This window comes from Salmo salar, chromosome ssa14 (genome assembly GCF_905237065.1).
Source record: "Salmo salar chromosome ssa14, Ssal_v3.1, whole genome shotgun sequence".
Taxonomy (NCBI): Eukaryota; Metazoa; Chordata; class Actinopteri; order Salmoniformes; family Salmonidae; genus Salmo; species Salmo salar.
Genome location: NC_059455.1, coordinates 16,618,557 through 16,634,609, shown reverse-complemented (window position 1 = coordinate 16,634,609; position 16,053 = coordinate 16,618,557). Strand labels below are relative to the sequence as shown.

General features: G+C 46.5%; 1 protein-coding gene across 4 annotated transcripts in view; it reads left to right on the top strand.

The window, feature by feature from the left end:
• Positions 1-15,648, top strand: part of LOC106568870 (5'-3' exoribonuclease 1) — a 36,792-nt gene extending 21,144 nt beyond the window's left edge. The window contains exons 29-41 of one of the 4 annotated variants that reach the window (XM_014139624.2): positions 887-956; positions 1,158-1,350; positions 1,531-1,617; positions 3,552-3,641; positions 3,744-3,851; positions 4,679-4,759; positions 4,858-4,986; positions 5,157-5,271; positions 12,964-13,133; positions 13,265-13,387; positions 13,504-13,609; positions 13,768-13,928; positions 14,140-15,648. In XM_014139624.2, the coding sequence (XP_013995099.1) occupies positions 887-956; positions 1,158-1,350; positions 1,531-1,617; positions 3,552-3,641; positions 3,744-3,851; positions 4,679-4,759; positions 4,858-4,986; positions 5,157-5,271; positions 12,964-13,133; positions 13,265-13,387; positions 13,504-13,609; positions 13,768-13,928; positions 14,140-14,427 (1,721 nt within the window). In that variant the 3' untranslated portion in view covers positions 14,428-15,648. Of the gene's footprint in view, positions 1-886; positions 957-1,157; positions 1,351-1,527; positions 1,618-3,551; positions 3,642-3,743; positions 3,852-4,678; positions 4,760-4,857; positions 4,987-5,156; positions 5,272-12,963; positions 13,134-13,264; positions 13,388-13,503; positions 13,610-13,767; positions 13,929-14,139 lie in introns of all 4 variants that reach the window. The other 3 variants (XM_014139623.2, XM_014139625.2, XM_014139622.2) reach the window with 3 other exon arrangements.
• Positions 15,649-16,053: the final 405 nt, after the last annotated feature.

The following is a 16,053-nucleotide window of genomic DNA, read 5'->3' as shown; positions in this document are numbered from 1 at the left end:
TTCAGCCCACTTGCAGTTTGCCAAAAGGCACCTAAAGGACTCCCAGACCATGAGAAACAAGATTCTCTGGTTTGATGAAACCAAGATAGAACTCTTTGGCCTGAATGCCAGGCGTCACGTCTGGAGGAAACCTGGCACCATCCCTACGGTGAAGCGTGGTGGCAGCATCATGCTGTGGGGATGTTTTTCAGTCTGGCTGACTAGTCAGGATCGAGGGAAAGATGAACGGAGCAAAGTACAGAGAGATGCATGATGAAAACCTGCTCCAGAGCACTCAGGACCTCAGACTGGGTTGAAGTTTCACCTTCCAACAGGACAACGACCCTAACAGCCAAGACAACACAGGAGTGGCTTCGGGAAAAGTCTCTGAATGTCCTTGAGTGGCCCACCCAGAGCCCGGACTTGAACCCGATTTGAACATCTCCGGAGAGACCTGAAAATAGCTGTACAGCGACGCTCCCCATCCAACCTGACAGCTTGAGAGGATCTGCAGAGAAGAACGGGAGAAACTCCCCAAAATACAGGTGTGCCAAGCTTGCAGCATCATACCCAAGAAGACTCGAGGCTGTAATCACTGCCAAAGGCGCTTCAACAAAGTACTGAGTAAAGGGTCTGAATACTTATGTAAATGTTACATTTCAGTTATATTACATTTGCAAACAATTCTAAAAACCTGTTTTTTGCTTTGTCATTATGGGATATTGTGTGTAGATTGACGAGGGGAAAAACACCCAATGTAATCCATATTAGAATAAGGCTGTAACAAAATGTGGAAAAAGTCGAGGGATCTGAATACTTACCGAATGCGCTGTACAACACACACACACGGTCACCCTCTCGTCTTTGAACAGTCTCTAAACTGTGTTTAACCTCTCTCCCGTGGCAGCTGATCGGGAGGCTGAGGTGTTGTATGAGGTTGTTTTCGATGAAGAGTTTGCTGGTGGACTGACTATCAGGTACAGCCTCATGTCTGTGTTTCATATAGGCCGGCCCTATGTCAAGTGTTTCAAACCTCCATCAACCGCATGTTTCCTATTACATCGTGTGTGTTTTTTTAACGTTAAGTACCTGAGTTTTTGTGACTGGCTATTGTGTGGTTGTGATCCTGTATCTGGGTGACTGTAGCCCGCCTGACTCTGGTGTGTTTCCTACTCTAGGTGTGCGGCGGGCCGTGGCTACAGGCTGCCCCCCTGTGCCTTAATTAACCTGAGCCACGGGGGCCGTGTAGAGCAGGGCTTCCACAAACTGACTGCCGTCGTCAAGCCCCAGCCTGCCTCCTCCCATCAGCACAACAAAGGACAGATGGTCGGTCTGAACCACTCACCGCGATCACCCTTCATATCCACACAGGTTGGACTGGAGTAGAGCCATGTGCTCATTAGAAACTGGCCTAACCACTCACAGAGTAACCAGCATAGATCAAGATGAATAGCCTCCAACTTTTTATCTCTGTTCCTCACATTTGCCTACTTTTCTTTCTGTCCCTCCCTCTTGATGTCAACCTTTCTCTCTCCCTCCGTCTCTCAGCAGCAGAACGGCAGACAGAACATTCTCAGGGCAGACACTCAGGGCAACAAAAACTCTGCACACAAAGCGAGCCAGAAACCGAAACCTAAGGTAAGCTCTCTCTCTCTCTCTGTCTGTCTCTCTCTCTCTGTCTGTCTCTCTCTCTCTGTCTGTCTCTCTCTGTCTGTCTGTCTCTCTCTGTCTGTCTGTCTCTCTCTCTCTGTCTGTCTCTCTCTCTCTGTCTGTCTGTCTCTCTCTGTCTGTCTGTCTCTCTCTCTCTGTCTGTCTCTCTCTCTCTGTCTGTCTCTCTCTCTCTGTCTGTCTCTCTCTCTCTGTCTGTCTCTCTCTCTCTGTCTGTCTCTCTGTCTGTCTCTCTGTCTGTCTCTCTGTCTGTCTCTCTGTCTGTCTCTCTCGCTCTGTCTGTCTCTCTGTCTGTCTCTCTGTCTGTCTCTCTGTCTGTCTCTCTCTCTGTGTCTGTCTCTCTCTCTGTGTCTGTCTCTCTCTCTGTGTCTGTGTCTCTCTCTCTGTGTCTGTGTCTCTCTCTCTGTGTCTGTGTCTCTCTCTCTGTGTCTGTGTCTCTCTCTCTGTGTCTGTGTCTCTCTCTCTGTGTCTGTGTCTCTCTCTCTGTGTCTGTGTCTCTCTCTCTGTGTCTGTGTCTCTCTCTGTGTCTGTGTCTCTCTCTGTGTCTGTGTCTCTCTCTGTCTCGCTCTCTCTGTCTCGCTCTCTCTGTCTCGCTCTCTCTGTCTCGCTCGCTCGCTCTGTCTGTCTGGCTCGCTCTGTCTGTCTGTCTGTCTGTCTCGCTCGCTCTGTCTGTCTGGCTCGCTCTGTCTGTCTGTCTCGCTCGCTCTGTCTGTCTGTCTCCCTTCTCTGTCTCGCTCGCTCTGTCTCGCTCGCTCTGGCTCGCTCGCTCTGTCTGGCTCGCTCGCTCTGTCTGTCTGTCTGGCTCGCTCGCTCTGTCTGTCTGTCTGGCTCGCTCGCTCTGTCTGTCTGTCTCGCTCTCTGTCTCGCTCTGCTCTGTCTCGCTCGCTCTGTCTCGCTCCTCTGTCGCTCGCTCTGCTCGTCTCGCTGCTCGCTCGCTCGCTGCTGCTGCGCTCGCCGCTCTGTCCGCTGCTGCCGTCGCTCTGTCGTCGTCTGTCTGTCTGTCTGGCTGGCTGGCTGGCTGTCTGGCTGGCTGGCTGGCTGGCTGTCTGTCTGTCTGTCTGTCTCGTTCGTCGCTCTGTCTGTCTGTCTGTCTGGCTCTGTCTCGCTCGCTCGCTCGCTCGCTCTCGGTCTGTCTGTCTGTCTGTCTGTCTGTCTGTCTGTCTGTCTGTCTCTGTCTCGCTCGCTCGCTCTGTCTGTCTGGCTCGCTCGCTCGCTCTGTCTGGCTCGCTCGCTCTGTCTGGCTGTCTCTGTCTCTGTGTCTGTGTCTGTCTCTCTTTGTGGGATTTACTGTATACAATTCCTTATTTGTGTGTGGTGTGTAACCCCTCTCTCTCGCTCTCTAAATTCAATTTGCTTAATTGGCTTGACGTAACAATGTACGTATTGCCAACGCTTACTTTGGAGATTTACAATATTAACATATTTGTACTAATAATAATCAATATTGACACAGCAACATAAGTAATCAAGGGTCAAAATAACATTGAACAATAACAGTAAGCATAGAGGACATCGGTTGGTCTGTCAGATACTCATCTTTAACCTTTATTTAACTATGCAAGTCAGTTAAGAACAAATTCTTATTTTCAATGACAGCCTAGGGACAGTGGGTTAACTGCCTTGTTCAGGGGCAGAACAACAGATTTGTACCTTGTCAGCTCGGGGATTCGATCTTGCAACCTTTCGGTGACTAGTCCAACGCTCTAACCACTAGACTACCTGCCGCCCCAATGTAGTGCGCTGCCAACCCACAGCTCTCTGCGTCCTCCCCCAACAGGACGGGTAGCCTATCCTCATCAGAGAAGTCTTTGAAACCTTGAATAAGGGTTTCAAATTTGGGGAAATGACACTAATTGTTTTATATTTTTGACATTTTGTCTCTCTCGCTCTGTGTGTGACTGCAGGGTAAAGATGAGGAGTTCAGTAACGTGTGGCAGTCTCTGCAGAGCTCTGGAATGCCCCAGAAACCACCAGCTCACTGGCAACAAGACAATGTGAGTCCATTCATAAGGTTGTACCAGTGTCACCATGCTCGCATTGCAATCAACCTTGTTCCTGGCTGTGTCACCTGACCATCTCTGTGTGTCCGTACCCAGTCGGGTAAGTCTGCCTGGGGTACAGGGTCTCCCGGGAAGGAAGGGCAGTTCCAAGGGCAACAAGGCAGGAACCAACCCCAGAGTCAACAACCGCAACCTCCCAAACCTGTGAGTCACCACTTTATCTAACCTTTGAACTTGAAAAACCCCTCTGTCCCTTCATCCCTAACCATTGAACTTTACACCCCTAAACATTGAGTCACAGCTCTTTGATGCGGACTTTAGGGTCTGACCTCAGATCAGTGTTTGTCTGGACAGCAGGTTAGAAACACTACATTATTTTAGCTCTAACCTGCCATGCAAAGGTACCCTTATCTCTTTAACTCTGCCACTCAGTATCTGCATCCAGTCTTTCTTGAGAAGAATGCAGTTTTTCAAACTGTATTAACAAAGTACTTGCAGGATAGTTGCTTGTGTAAAACCTAGTGATCCAAGTCAAAAGTCTTCAGTAAAAGTTTTTTAGCGCAACAATCATTACATAAACTCCCTTAAACATCTGTTCTTTCAAGCATGTGACACCTCTGAGGCTGTTACCCTGTCAGGCCACCATCAGGAGACTACAGATCCCAGCAGCTCAGGAAGTGGAGAACTACAACTCCAATCATCACCCACAGCTGTAGACCAATAGCAGAACAGAGGCCTCATCCTCAGCCGGCAGCATAGCCAGGAATCAGGACTACAAATGAATTGAAACTAGTCAATAAAATGCATTTTGCAAAAGCAGATTTCATTCTAGGGTTGCTTATTACAAGTGGAAGGCTGTGAGTGTAGTCTAAGTTGTAAGTGTAGACCAACTAATACAACTCAATGAAGATGCATATTGAGTATAATTGTATTCTTCTTTTTGTTGTAAGATCTCAATGTGCAAGTATGACTTCTGTGAGGGAGAGAGTGTGTGTGTGTGTGTGTGTGTTAAACTCCATGTTGTTTTATAGGGTCCTACAGGAAGTATCAGACTCCTCAAGAGAAACGAAGATGTCAATTCTCTGTTTCCTGCTCAGAACGCTACAAAGAAGGTACACAGAGACACACAGACGCGCGTGTGCACACACACACACACACACACACACACACACACACACACACACACACAATCTTACCCACCTGTCTCCAGCAGACAGAGTTCGAGGAGTTGATCGCCAACCTGAAGATCTCCAAGGGCAACGAGTCAACTCCACCCCCTCCAGCCAAAGAGCCCACGAGCCAAACAGAGGAGCCGCTTTCTCCGCAGTCATTTGCTATGGTGGGTACTTGTACTCACTGGTTGGTGTTATGCTATAGTGGCCCACTTCAAACTCTTTTAAATTAGAATGATCTGCTCCTTCCCTTGTGGCTGGTTGTAGTAGTGCTGTTGTTATTTGGTTAGGTATGGTCAGTTGGCTAATTGTGGTTGGTTGGTTCTCCTGTGTGTAGAAGGGAACTCTGGCCCTGAAGGAGATGCTAAACATTGGCGCCGCCCCTGACTCCACTAGTCCCGTCTCCTTCAACACACAGCAGCAGAACAAGAGACGACCCACCAAGAAACTGGGTGAGATTAACTATGTGTAACGCTGCATGTTTAGTAGAGCCTGACTGATGTGGGGTTTTTTTTGGGGGAGACACATACAGATGCCAATATACACTACATGACCAAAAGTATGTGGACACATGCTCGTCAAACGTCTCCTTCCAAAATCATGGGCGTTAATATGGAGTTGGTCCCAAATTGCTGCTATAACTGCCTCCACTCTTCTGGGAAGGCTTTCCACTGGAACATTGCTGCGGGAACTTGCTTCCATTCAGCCATGAGCATTAGTGAGGTCGGGCACTGATGTTGGACGATTAGGCCTGGCTCACATTCGGTGTTCCAATTCATCTCAAAGGTGTTCGATGGGATTGAGGTCGGGGCTCTGCAGGCAAGTCAAGTTCTTCCACACCAATCCCGACAAACCATTTCTGTATGGACTTCACTTTGTGCACGGGAGCATTGTCATGGTGAAACTATCAAGGGCCTTCCCCAAACTGTTGCCACAAAGTTGGAAGCACAGAATCGTCTAGAATGTCATTGTATGCTGTAGCGTTAAGATTTCCCATCACTGGAACTAAGGAGCCTAGCCCGAACCATGAAAAACAGCCACAGTCTATTATTCATCTTCCACCAAACTTTACCGTTGGCACTATGCATTGGGCCAGGTAGTGTTCAACTGGCATCCGCCAAACCCAGATACGTCCGTCGGACTGCCAGATGGTGACGCGTGATTCATCACTCCAGAGAATGCATTTCCACTGCTCCAGAGTCCAATGGCGGCAAGCTTTACACCACATTTGACATGACATTTTAGTCACTTAGCAGACGCTCTTATCCACAGTTAGTGCATTTAGCTTAACCTCTTAGGGCTAGGGGGCAGTATTTACACCGCCGGATAAAAAACGTACCCGTTTTAATCTGGTTACTACTCCTACCCAGTAACTAGAATATGCATATACTTATTAGATATGGATAGAAAACACCCTTACGTTTCTAAAACTGTTCGAATGGTGTCTGTGAGTATAACAGAACTCATATGGCAGGCAAAAACCTGAGAGATTCCTTTACAGGAAGTGGCCTGTCTGACCATTTATTGGCTTTCTTTGACATCTCTTTCCAAAACAAAGGATCTCTGCGGTAACGTGACACTTCCCACGGCTCCAATAGGCTCTCAGAGCCCGGGAAAAAGCTGAATGTCGTCATTCCAGCCCCAGGCTGAAACACATTATCGCCTTTCTCAAGTGGCCGATCAGGGGACAGTGGGCTTAGGCGCGTGCACTGGTCGCCCCCGTCTTTCTGTTTTTTTCCTCTGTTTACCGAAACGCAGATTCCCGGTCGGAATATTATCGCTTTTTTACGAGATAAATTGCATAAAAATTGATTTTAAACAGCGGTTGACATGCTTCGAAGTACGGTAATGGAATATTTAGATTTTTTTGTCACGAATTGCGCCATGCTCGTAACCCTGATTTACCATTTCGGATAGTGTCTAGAACGCACGAACAAAACGCCGCTATTTGGATATAACGATGGATTATTTGGGACCAAACCAACATTTGTTATTGAAGTAGAAGTCCTGGGAGTGCATTCTGACGAAGACAACAAAGGTAATAACATTTTTGTTATAGTAAATCTGATTTTGGTGAAGGCTAAACTTGCTGGGTGTCTAAATAGCTAGCCCGTGATGGCTGGGCTATGTACTTAGAATATTGCATAATGTGCTTTCACCAAAAAGCTATTTTAAAATCGGACATATCGAGTGCATAGAGGAGTTCTGTATCTATAATTCTTAAAATAATTGTTATGCTTTTTGTGAACGTTTATCGTGAGTAATTTAGTAAATTGTTAGTAAATTCCCCGGAAGTTTGCGGGGGTATGCTAGTTCTGAACGTCACATGCTAATGTAAAAAGCTGTTTTTTGATATAAATATGAACTTGATTGAACAAAACATGCATGTATTGTATAACATAATGTCCTAGGGTTGTCATCTGATGAAGATCATCAAAGGTTAGTGCTGCATTTAGCTGTGGTTTGGGTTTATGTGACATTATATGCTAGCTTGAAAAATGGGTGTCTGATTATTTCTGGCTGGGTACTCTGCTGACATAATCTAATGTTTTGTTTTCGTTGTAAAGCCTTTTTGAAATCGGACAGTGTGGTTAGATTAACGAGAGTCTTGTCTTTAAATAGCTGTAAAATAGTCATATGTTTGGGAAATTGAAGTAATAGCATTTCTAAGCCATTTGAAAATCGCGCCACAGGATTCAACTGGCTGTTACGTAGGTGGGACGATTTGGTGCCACCTAGCCCAGAGAGGTTAAGATGGCTAGGTAGAACAACCACATCACAGGCATAGAAAATACATTTCTCCTCAATTAACGTAGTTGTCAGAGCTAGAAAGGGGGGTGGGGGTCAAGTGCAAGTGCTGGTTAAGTGTTCTTTTTGTAAATTTTGGTTTTTTTGTGAGGGGGTTGAGGTGAGGAGGATTGTTGAAGGTACTGTTTGAAGAGGTAGAGTTTGATGTTTTCGGAAGATGGGCAAGGACTCTGCTGTCCTAGCTTCAGGGGGAAGCTGGTTCTACCGTTGCGATGCCAGGACAGAGAAGAGCTTGGGCTGAGCGGGAGCTTCCCTCTCGTAGGGGTGGGAGGGCCAAGAGACCTGAGGTGGCAGAACGGAGTGCTCGGGTTGAGGTGTAGGGTTTGAGCATAGCCTGAAGGTAGGGAGGGGCAGTTCCTGTTCCGTAGGTTAGCACCATGGTCTTGTAGTGGGATGCGAGCTTCAACTGGAAGCCAGAGGAGTGTGCGGAGGAGCGGGGTGACATTAGAGAATTTGGGAAGGTTGAAAACCAAGCGGGCTGCTGCGTTCTAGATAAGTTGAGGGGTTTAATGGCACATGCGGGGAGCCCAGCCAACAGCGAGTTGCAGTAGTCCAGACGGGAGAGAACAAGTGCCTGGATTAGGACCTGTGCCGCTTCCTGCGTGAGGTAGGGTCGTACTCTACAGATGTTGTTGAGCATGAACCTGCAGGAGCAGTCACTGCTTTGATGTTTTCAGAGAATGACAGGGTGTTGTCCAGGGTTACACCAATGTTCTTTGCACCCAGCGAGAGTGACACTGGAGTTGTCAACTGTGGTGGAGAGGTATTTTCCAGGCAGGAATTACCCGGGAGAATGAGCATGTTCCGTCTTGTCAAGGTTGAGCTTGAGGTGGTGGGCCGACATTCATGTTGAGTTATCTGTCAGGCACGCAGAGATCCGTGTCGCCACCTGGGTTTCAGACGGGGTAGTTGAGTGTCATCCGCATAGCAATGATAGGAGTGACCATGTGAGGAAATGACGGAGCCGAGTGACTTGGTTTATAGAGAGAAGAGGAGAGGGCCTAGAACTGAGACCTGGGGGACACCAGTAGTGAGAGTACGTGGTGCAGACACAGATCCCCTCTACGTCACCTGGTAGGAGCGGCCTGCCAGGTAGGATGCAATCCAAGAGTGTGTGTATAGCCTGAGATGCCCAGCCCTGAGAGAGTGGAGAGGAGGATCTGATGGTTCACGGTGTCAAAGGCAGCGGATAGATCTAGGAGGATGAGAACAGAGGAGAGGGAGTCAGCTTTGAAGTGCGGAGAGCCTCCGTGACACAGAGAAGAGCAGTCTTGGTTGAGTGATCCGTCTTGAAGCCTGACTGGTTAGGGTCAAGAAGGGATAAAGGACTTTGGTTTTTGAAAAGTCGAGTTTTGGTTTCTGTAGGAGGGGAGCAGCTCGGGCCATTTTGAAGTCAGTGGATGCAGCCAGTGGTCAGGGATGAGTTGATGAGGGAAGGGAGGTCTGGAGGAGGGGATCGGGTCGAGCTGGCATGTTGTCGTGCGGCCAGACCTCACTAGTCGCAGGATGTCTTCTGGAGATCGAGGGGAGAAAGAGGTCAAGTTGTAGGGTAGTTCTGTGTGTGTGAGACCAATGGACTCAATAGGCTGATGTCATCAACTTTTTTTTTTTTTAAGTGGTTGACAAAGTTGTCCGCAGAGAGGGAGGGTGGAGGGGGTCGAGGATTAAGGAGGGAGGAGAAGGTGGAAAAGAGTTTCCTAGGGTTAAAGGCAGAAGCTTGGGCCTCCTGAGTGGCGCGGCAGGGTAAGACACTGCATTGCAGTGCTAGAGCCGTCACTACAGACCCGGGTTCGATCCCGGGATGTGTCGACCCATGAGGCGGCGCACAATTGGCCCCGTGTCATCTGGGTTAGGGGAGGGTTAAGCAACTGCTGTGGCCGGCCGGGCGAATGCACGCTGACACGGTCGCAAGTTGGACGGTGTTTCCTCCGACACATTGGTGTGGCTGGCTTCCTGGTTAAACGAGGAGTGTATTAGGAAGCAGTGCGGCTTGGCAGGGTCGTGTTTTGGAGGACGCATGGCTCTCGACCTTCACCTCTCCCAAGTTCGTACGGGAGTTGCAGCGATGGGACAAGACTGTAATTACCAATTGGATATCACGAAATTTGGGAGAAAAAGGGGTAAAAAGGCAGAGGCTTGAAATGTAGTGGTAGAATGTGGCTTTAGCAGCGGGTAAAGAGGAGGGAGTGAAAGGATGATAGTCCCTCTGAAAGTTTCGTTTTCCTCCATGTCCGCAGCCCTGTTCTGTAAGGTCGCAATGAGTCACTGAGCAGGAGGGAAGAGCCGAGTGGGCCGGGAGGAAAGGGGACAGTGCAAGTCAAAGATGCGGAAATGGAGGAGAGTAGGGTTGAAGAGGCAGAATCAGGACACTGAAGGGAGAAGGATTTAGCAGAAGGGAGAGAGATGATTGGATAGAAGAGGAGAGGGTAGTGGGAGAGAGAGCGAAGATTGCGACAGCGCATGACCATCTGCGTAGGGGCTGAGTGGTTAGTGTTGAAGGAAAGGGAGACAGAAAAAGGAAGCTAAGTTGTGATCACAGACCTGGAGGGGGTTGCAGTGAGATTAGTAGGCAAGCAGCCTCTAGTAAAGATGAGGTCAAGTGTATTGCCTGTCTTGTGAGTGGGAGGGAATTGGGAAAGGGTGAGGACAAGAGGCAAGGAGGGGAAAGCGAGAGTCGAAGGCAGACAATCCCTGGTTGTGTCAACAACTATCTGTAAATTATGAGCAGTCAGCAGTTCACGCAGCACTTAAAGTAGATGGCCTTAGATAGCAAAGAGACAGTACTAGACCACAGCAGATAAAGACAAAATAATGATTCTTATCACACCTGGAGATAACAGGAGTCCTCTAGCTATAGAATGACGTTACAGCCGACGCTTGGCGTTGTGATCTTAGGCTTGTGTGCGTCTGCTCGGCCATGGAAACCCATTTCATGAAGCCCACGACAAACATTTATTGTTCTGACATTGCTTCCGGAGGCAGTTTGGAACTCGGTGGTGAGTGTGACAACTGAGGACAGACTTATTTTGATTTTTTTTTTACATGCTACACGCTTCAGCACTTGACGATCCCGTTCTGTGAGCTTGTGTGGCCTGCCACCACTGTTGTTACTCCTAGACGTTTCTTCTTCACAATAACAGCACTTACAGTTGACCGGGGCAGCTCAAGCAGGGCTTGTTGGAAAAGGTGTCATCCTATGATGAGGCCACGTTGAAAGTGACTGAGCTCATCAGTAAGGCCTTTCTATTGCCAATGTTTGTCAATGGAGATTGCATGGCAGTGTGCTTTATTTTATACACCTGTCGTAAACTGGTGTGGCTGAAATAGCCAAATCCATTCATTTGAAGGGGTGTCCACATGCTTTTGTATATACAGTGCTTTCGGAAAGTATTCAGACCCCTTTACTTTTTCCACATTTTTTTACGTTACAGCCTTATTCTAAAATTGATTAAATTGTTTTCCCCCCTCATCAATCTACACACAAGACCCCATAATGACAAAGCAAAACACGCTTTTAGAATTTTTTGCAAATGTATTCAAATTAAAAAAACATTTAATCACATTTCCTTAAGTATTCAAACCCTTCACTCAGTACTTTGTTGAAGCACCTTTGGCAGCGATTACAGCCTCGAGCTGTCTTGGGTATGGCGCTAGAAGCTTGGCACACCTGTATTTGGGAGTTTCTTCCATTCTTCTCTGCAGATTGTCTCAAGCTCTGTCAGGTTGGATGGGGAGTGTCGCTGCACAGCTATTTTCAGGTCTCTCCAGAGATGTTTGATCGGGTTCAAGTCCGAGCTCTGGCTGGCCCACTCAAGGACATTCAGAGACTTGTCCCGAAGCCATTCCATTGTTGTCTTGGCTGTGTGCTTAGGGTGGTTGTCCTGTTGAACCTTCCCCCCCCAGTCTGTGGTCCTGAGCGCACTGGAACAGGATTTCATACGTTGTGACATTAACCTCTCTAGGGGGTGTGGGATGCTACCGTGCCACCTGGCCAACATCCAGTGAAATTGCAGAGCGCCAAATTCACAAACAGAAATACTCATTATAAAAATTCATGAAACATACAAGTGTTATACATCGGTTTAAAGATTAACTTCTTGTTAATCCAACCACGGTGTCAGATTTCAAAAAGGCTTAACGGCGAAAGCAAACCATGCGATTATCTGAGAACAGCGCCAAGCAGACAAATCATTACAAACAGTAAGCAGCCAAGTAGAGAAGTAACAAAAGTCAGAAATTGCGATAGAATTAATCACTTACCTTTGATCTTCATGTGGTTGCACTCACAAGACTCCCAGTTACCCAATAAATGTTTGTTTTGTTCGATAAAGTCCCTCTTTATATTCAAAAACCTCTGTTTTGTTAGCGGGTTTTGTTCAGTAATCCACTGTCTCAAACAACATCTGGTGAAATTGCAGAGCGTGAAACTCAACAAAACAGAAATTCTCATAATAAACATACATAAAAATACAAACGTTATACACCAGCTTAAAGATAAACTTCTTGTTAATCCAACCGCTGTGTCAGATTTCAGAAAGGCTTTACGGCGAAAGCACACCATGCGATTATCTGAGAACAGCGCCCAGCAGACAAATCATTACAAACCGTTAGCAGCCAAGAAGAGGAGTAACAAAAGTCAGAAATGGTGATAAAATGTATCACTTTGATCTTCATATGGTTGCACTCCCAAGACTCCATGTTACACAATAAATGTTTGTTTTCTTCGATAAATTCCCTCTTTATATTCAAAAACCTGCGTTTTGTTCAGTAATCCATTGGAACAAAGCGCAGTCACAACAGACAGACGAAAAATCCAACAAGTACCATAAAAGTTTGTGGAAACATGTCAAACGATGTTTATAATCAATCCTCAGGTTGTTTTTGTCATAAATAATCGATCATATTTCAACCGGACAAAAGCTTCAATAGAAAAGGAAAAACAAGAAAGGCACGCTCCCGGTCACGCGCTGGACTCATGTCTGGAAATTTCCACTGTCCTCTCATTGAAAGTGGTGTTTCTCCCTCATTTTTCAGAGTAAAAGCCTGAAACGATGCCTAAAGACTGGCCACATGTGGTGGAAGCCATAGGGATCGTGAACTGAGTCATATGTTTTTGTATAGGCTTTCAATGGAAAACAGGCATTTCAAAATAATAGCACTTCCTGGATGGATTTTCCTCAGGTTTTCGCCTGCCATATCAGTTCTGTTATACTCACAGACATTATTTTAACAGTTTTGGAAACTTTGGGATTTAGTGGAGATACTGTACAACAGATATTAAACCAGTTGTTCTTCATTCCCTTAAACCTCCCTTTTTCTCCCTTCTTCCCCATCAGCGGCGAGGATGGGCGACTCTGTGTTACCCGCGGCCCCAGCAGTAGCAGTCCCTCCCCTGCAGTCCCCCCAGCCCTCCTCCATCATCCCCAGTGTGGCCTCAGAGCTTACCAGGATCTGTATGGGCCTGGGTATGGCCCCGCCTGACTTCACCTTCATGCGCAGCAGACAGGTGAGGCAAATATATATATACACACACACACACACACACACAATCTTGCATACAAGACACACACACACACACAATATTTCATACAAGATAGACACACGCACGTATTCCAGCACAATCCCACTCTCTCCCAGGGTCTGCTGGTGTATCAGGTGAAGCTCTCCAGTGGTCTGGTGGTCCAAGGTCCCCAGTGTCAGTCCGAAAACGAAGCCAAAGAGAAAGCAGCTCTTTTTGCCCTGCAGCGCCTTGTGAGTGTGGTGTGTGTCCTTCCTGTATCTCTGTGTGTTTCCTCCTTTTCTTTTGTTATGTGTATATTGGACCAGTGTCTCCATATTTGTAGGTTTTTTAACCCCTCTCCCTATGTCTCCTTCAGAATTCAGTGGGTTCTGGGTTCCCCCTTCCACCGCCTATGTTCTCTGGAGTCGGACAGATAAGGGGACCGCCCATGGGACCCGTCCCTAACATATTCGGTCAATCGGGTGAGCCCTGGCGTCATGTCTATATTGATACTATACTGTACGACCTCTGGGTGCAGTAATGCCCTTTCACCTTGATAGGTTTTAGACACTAATTCATTCTGGATGTGAACCAAACCCTTTCACTGTTTCTCTTTCTTTCTCTCTCTCCCTCCCTCCAGGTGGTCTGTTGATGCCTCCTCAGGGGTATGGTCCCCTACACTGGGGCATGCCCCTCCCGCCTCACCAGGGCCAGCCCTTCTACGGGGGCACCTTCCCTGGCGCCCGGCCCCAGGCACCCTCCGTCCCCATCGGCTCACATAACCAGTTTGTCCCCCTGCAGGTAGGAGCTCCAGGACCTGTTTCTATAGTTCACATTAAATCACCACAACAAAAGAGTTATTTATATGGCCAAAAGATGCATATTAATAGTATTTTGGGATTTCACCACAGATTAACCCAGACAAATGACCATGATTAACTCTTATGTTTGTTTGTGTGCTCCCATGTTAACACACCATCTTAGCCTCTGACTAACCTACTTCTATTGTCAGGTAACTAAGAAGCGCGTGTCCTCGGTCGAGAAGCCCCAGGAATTCTGCAACGCGGCTCACAAGGCGAGGAACCAAGCCCCGGGCAGCGAATTCCCGTCTCACTCCCAACCCTCCCTATCCCCAGCCCCCTCCACACCCCCAAAGACCGCCCAGGCAGCGGGGACCCCATCCACACCCCAAACGCCACGACAGAACCCCTCGGGCCAAGGCCACACCCCCGGCTCCGCCTCCAAGAGGAAACACAGGAAACTGGCGGTAAACTTCGAGGCAGCCAAAGTCCAAGAATAATCCCCTCCCGTTCCTCTTAGGTGTTGGTTTTTAGGATGGGTCTCAATGGCACCCTATTCCCTGTGGTGCACTACTTTTAACCAGAGCCCTATGTAGTTGTCCTATGTGGCTGTAATTAAAAAGTAGTGCACTAGATGAGGAATAGGGTATCATAAGTGTGCCATTTGAGATGCAGACACTGTTCTGGATAATGGGAGGCAATAAGGTCTGATAAATCAGAATGCCGTCATTTTTATGTTGCGTTTGCATCATGTTTGTGAGATGGATTTCTATTCTCCCTAATCTCGCCAGACCTTGTGCTACCTGGTGTCCTTCTAGTTGGTCGGCTTATGATTGGAGCCACTAATCAAGGGCTTAATCTCTTTTAATCTTTCCCTTTTGTTTGTTTCAGGTCTCTCTATTTTATCAAATTTATTTTTTATTCTGATAAGTATTTTGTCACAAATCTGTGTTTTAATGTCAATCGTTTGTAATTGCTAATACTAAATCAACCTACAAAATAGTAATGTGAAATGAACTTCACACGTGTTAACCAACAATTAGGCCTCGAATACAGTATACTGACTGACAGCATACAAACACATCACTATGACAAAATTCTGGAATTTCTTCTTCTCCGCAGTATAACATAACAGCACAACACATTTCTTCCAGTAGAAAATCATTTACAAATCAAATTCAAATCCTCTCCTTTGGTATGTCACCAGGACCTCTGTTAGCTGCTTGATCCAAGCCTTAATGGAGGGATGTTTCTGGTTTTTTAAATGTTTTCATCCACCATATTTCAATCTATGGATTTTATGCCTTGGCACCCTTTTAAATATGATTTTGTTTTTTGTTGCTGACAGTACCAAGGCTGAACCATTATTCATTAACTTGTTACCCACATGTACAGTCTCTCTCGAGTTTTACAAGCATATTTTTGGGTCTCGCTTTGTTTTTGCATTTGTAGCTTTTTGCCTCTTTCAACACGTGGTCTCAACTACTGCGTTCTGGCCCTGTGGGTATTTTAAACATCTGAACCAAAGCACACATGTTCTATTGTTTTCTTTCTAAATGAATCTGAGTGTTTTTAATAAGAAAAAACTCATACCCCCACCCCCCAATATTTTTTTTTAAAACCCCATAAAACTAAGGGAAATGTAGCTTGCTCTTTTGATGCAGGAAGGTGCTGTACATATCCAATGAATAAAGACATCTTTTGTTACCATGACGTCGATACATATATGTATTTGTCAGCTTATTTTATTATTTTGTCATGGGATTCAGAATTTGTGTGAGTGGTAGAGATGTGTAACTCATCATAATGCTTTATATTAGGCCTAGATGTCTGAGTATAAAGTGAACATGACAAAACGGCTACAAATCAAATTGTATTGGTCACATACACGTGTTTAGCAGATGTTATTGCGAGTGTAGCGAAATGCTTGTTTCTAGCTCCGACTGCAGTAATATCTAACAATTTCACAACATATACAATACACACAAATCTAAGTAAAGGAATGGAATTAAAAAAATATAAATATATGGACGGGCAATATCAGAGTGGCTGAGGACTAAGATACAGTAGAATAGAGCTTTAGAAAATGATTGGCATTCTTGATAAAGATGAGGAAGACAGACAAA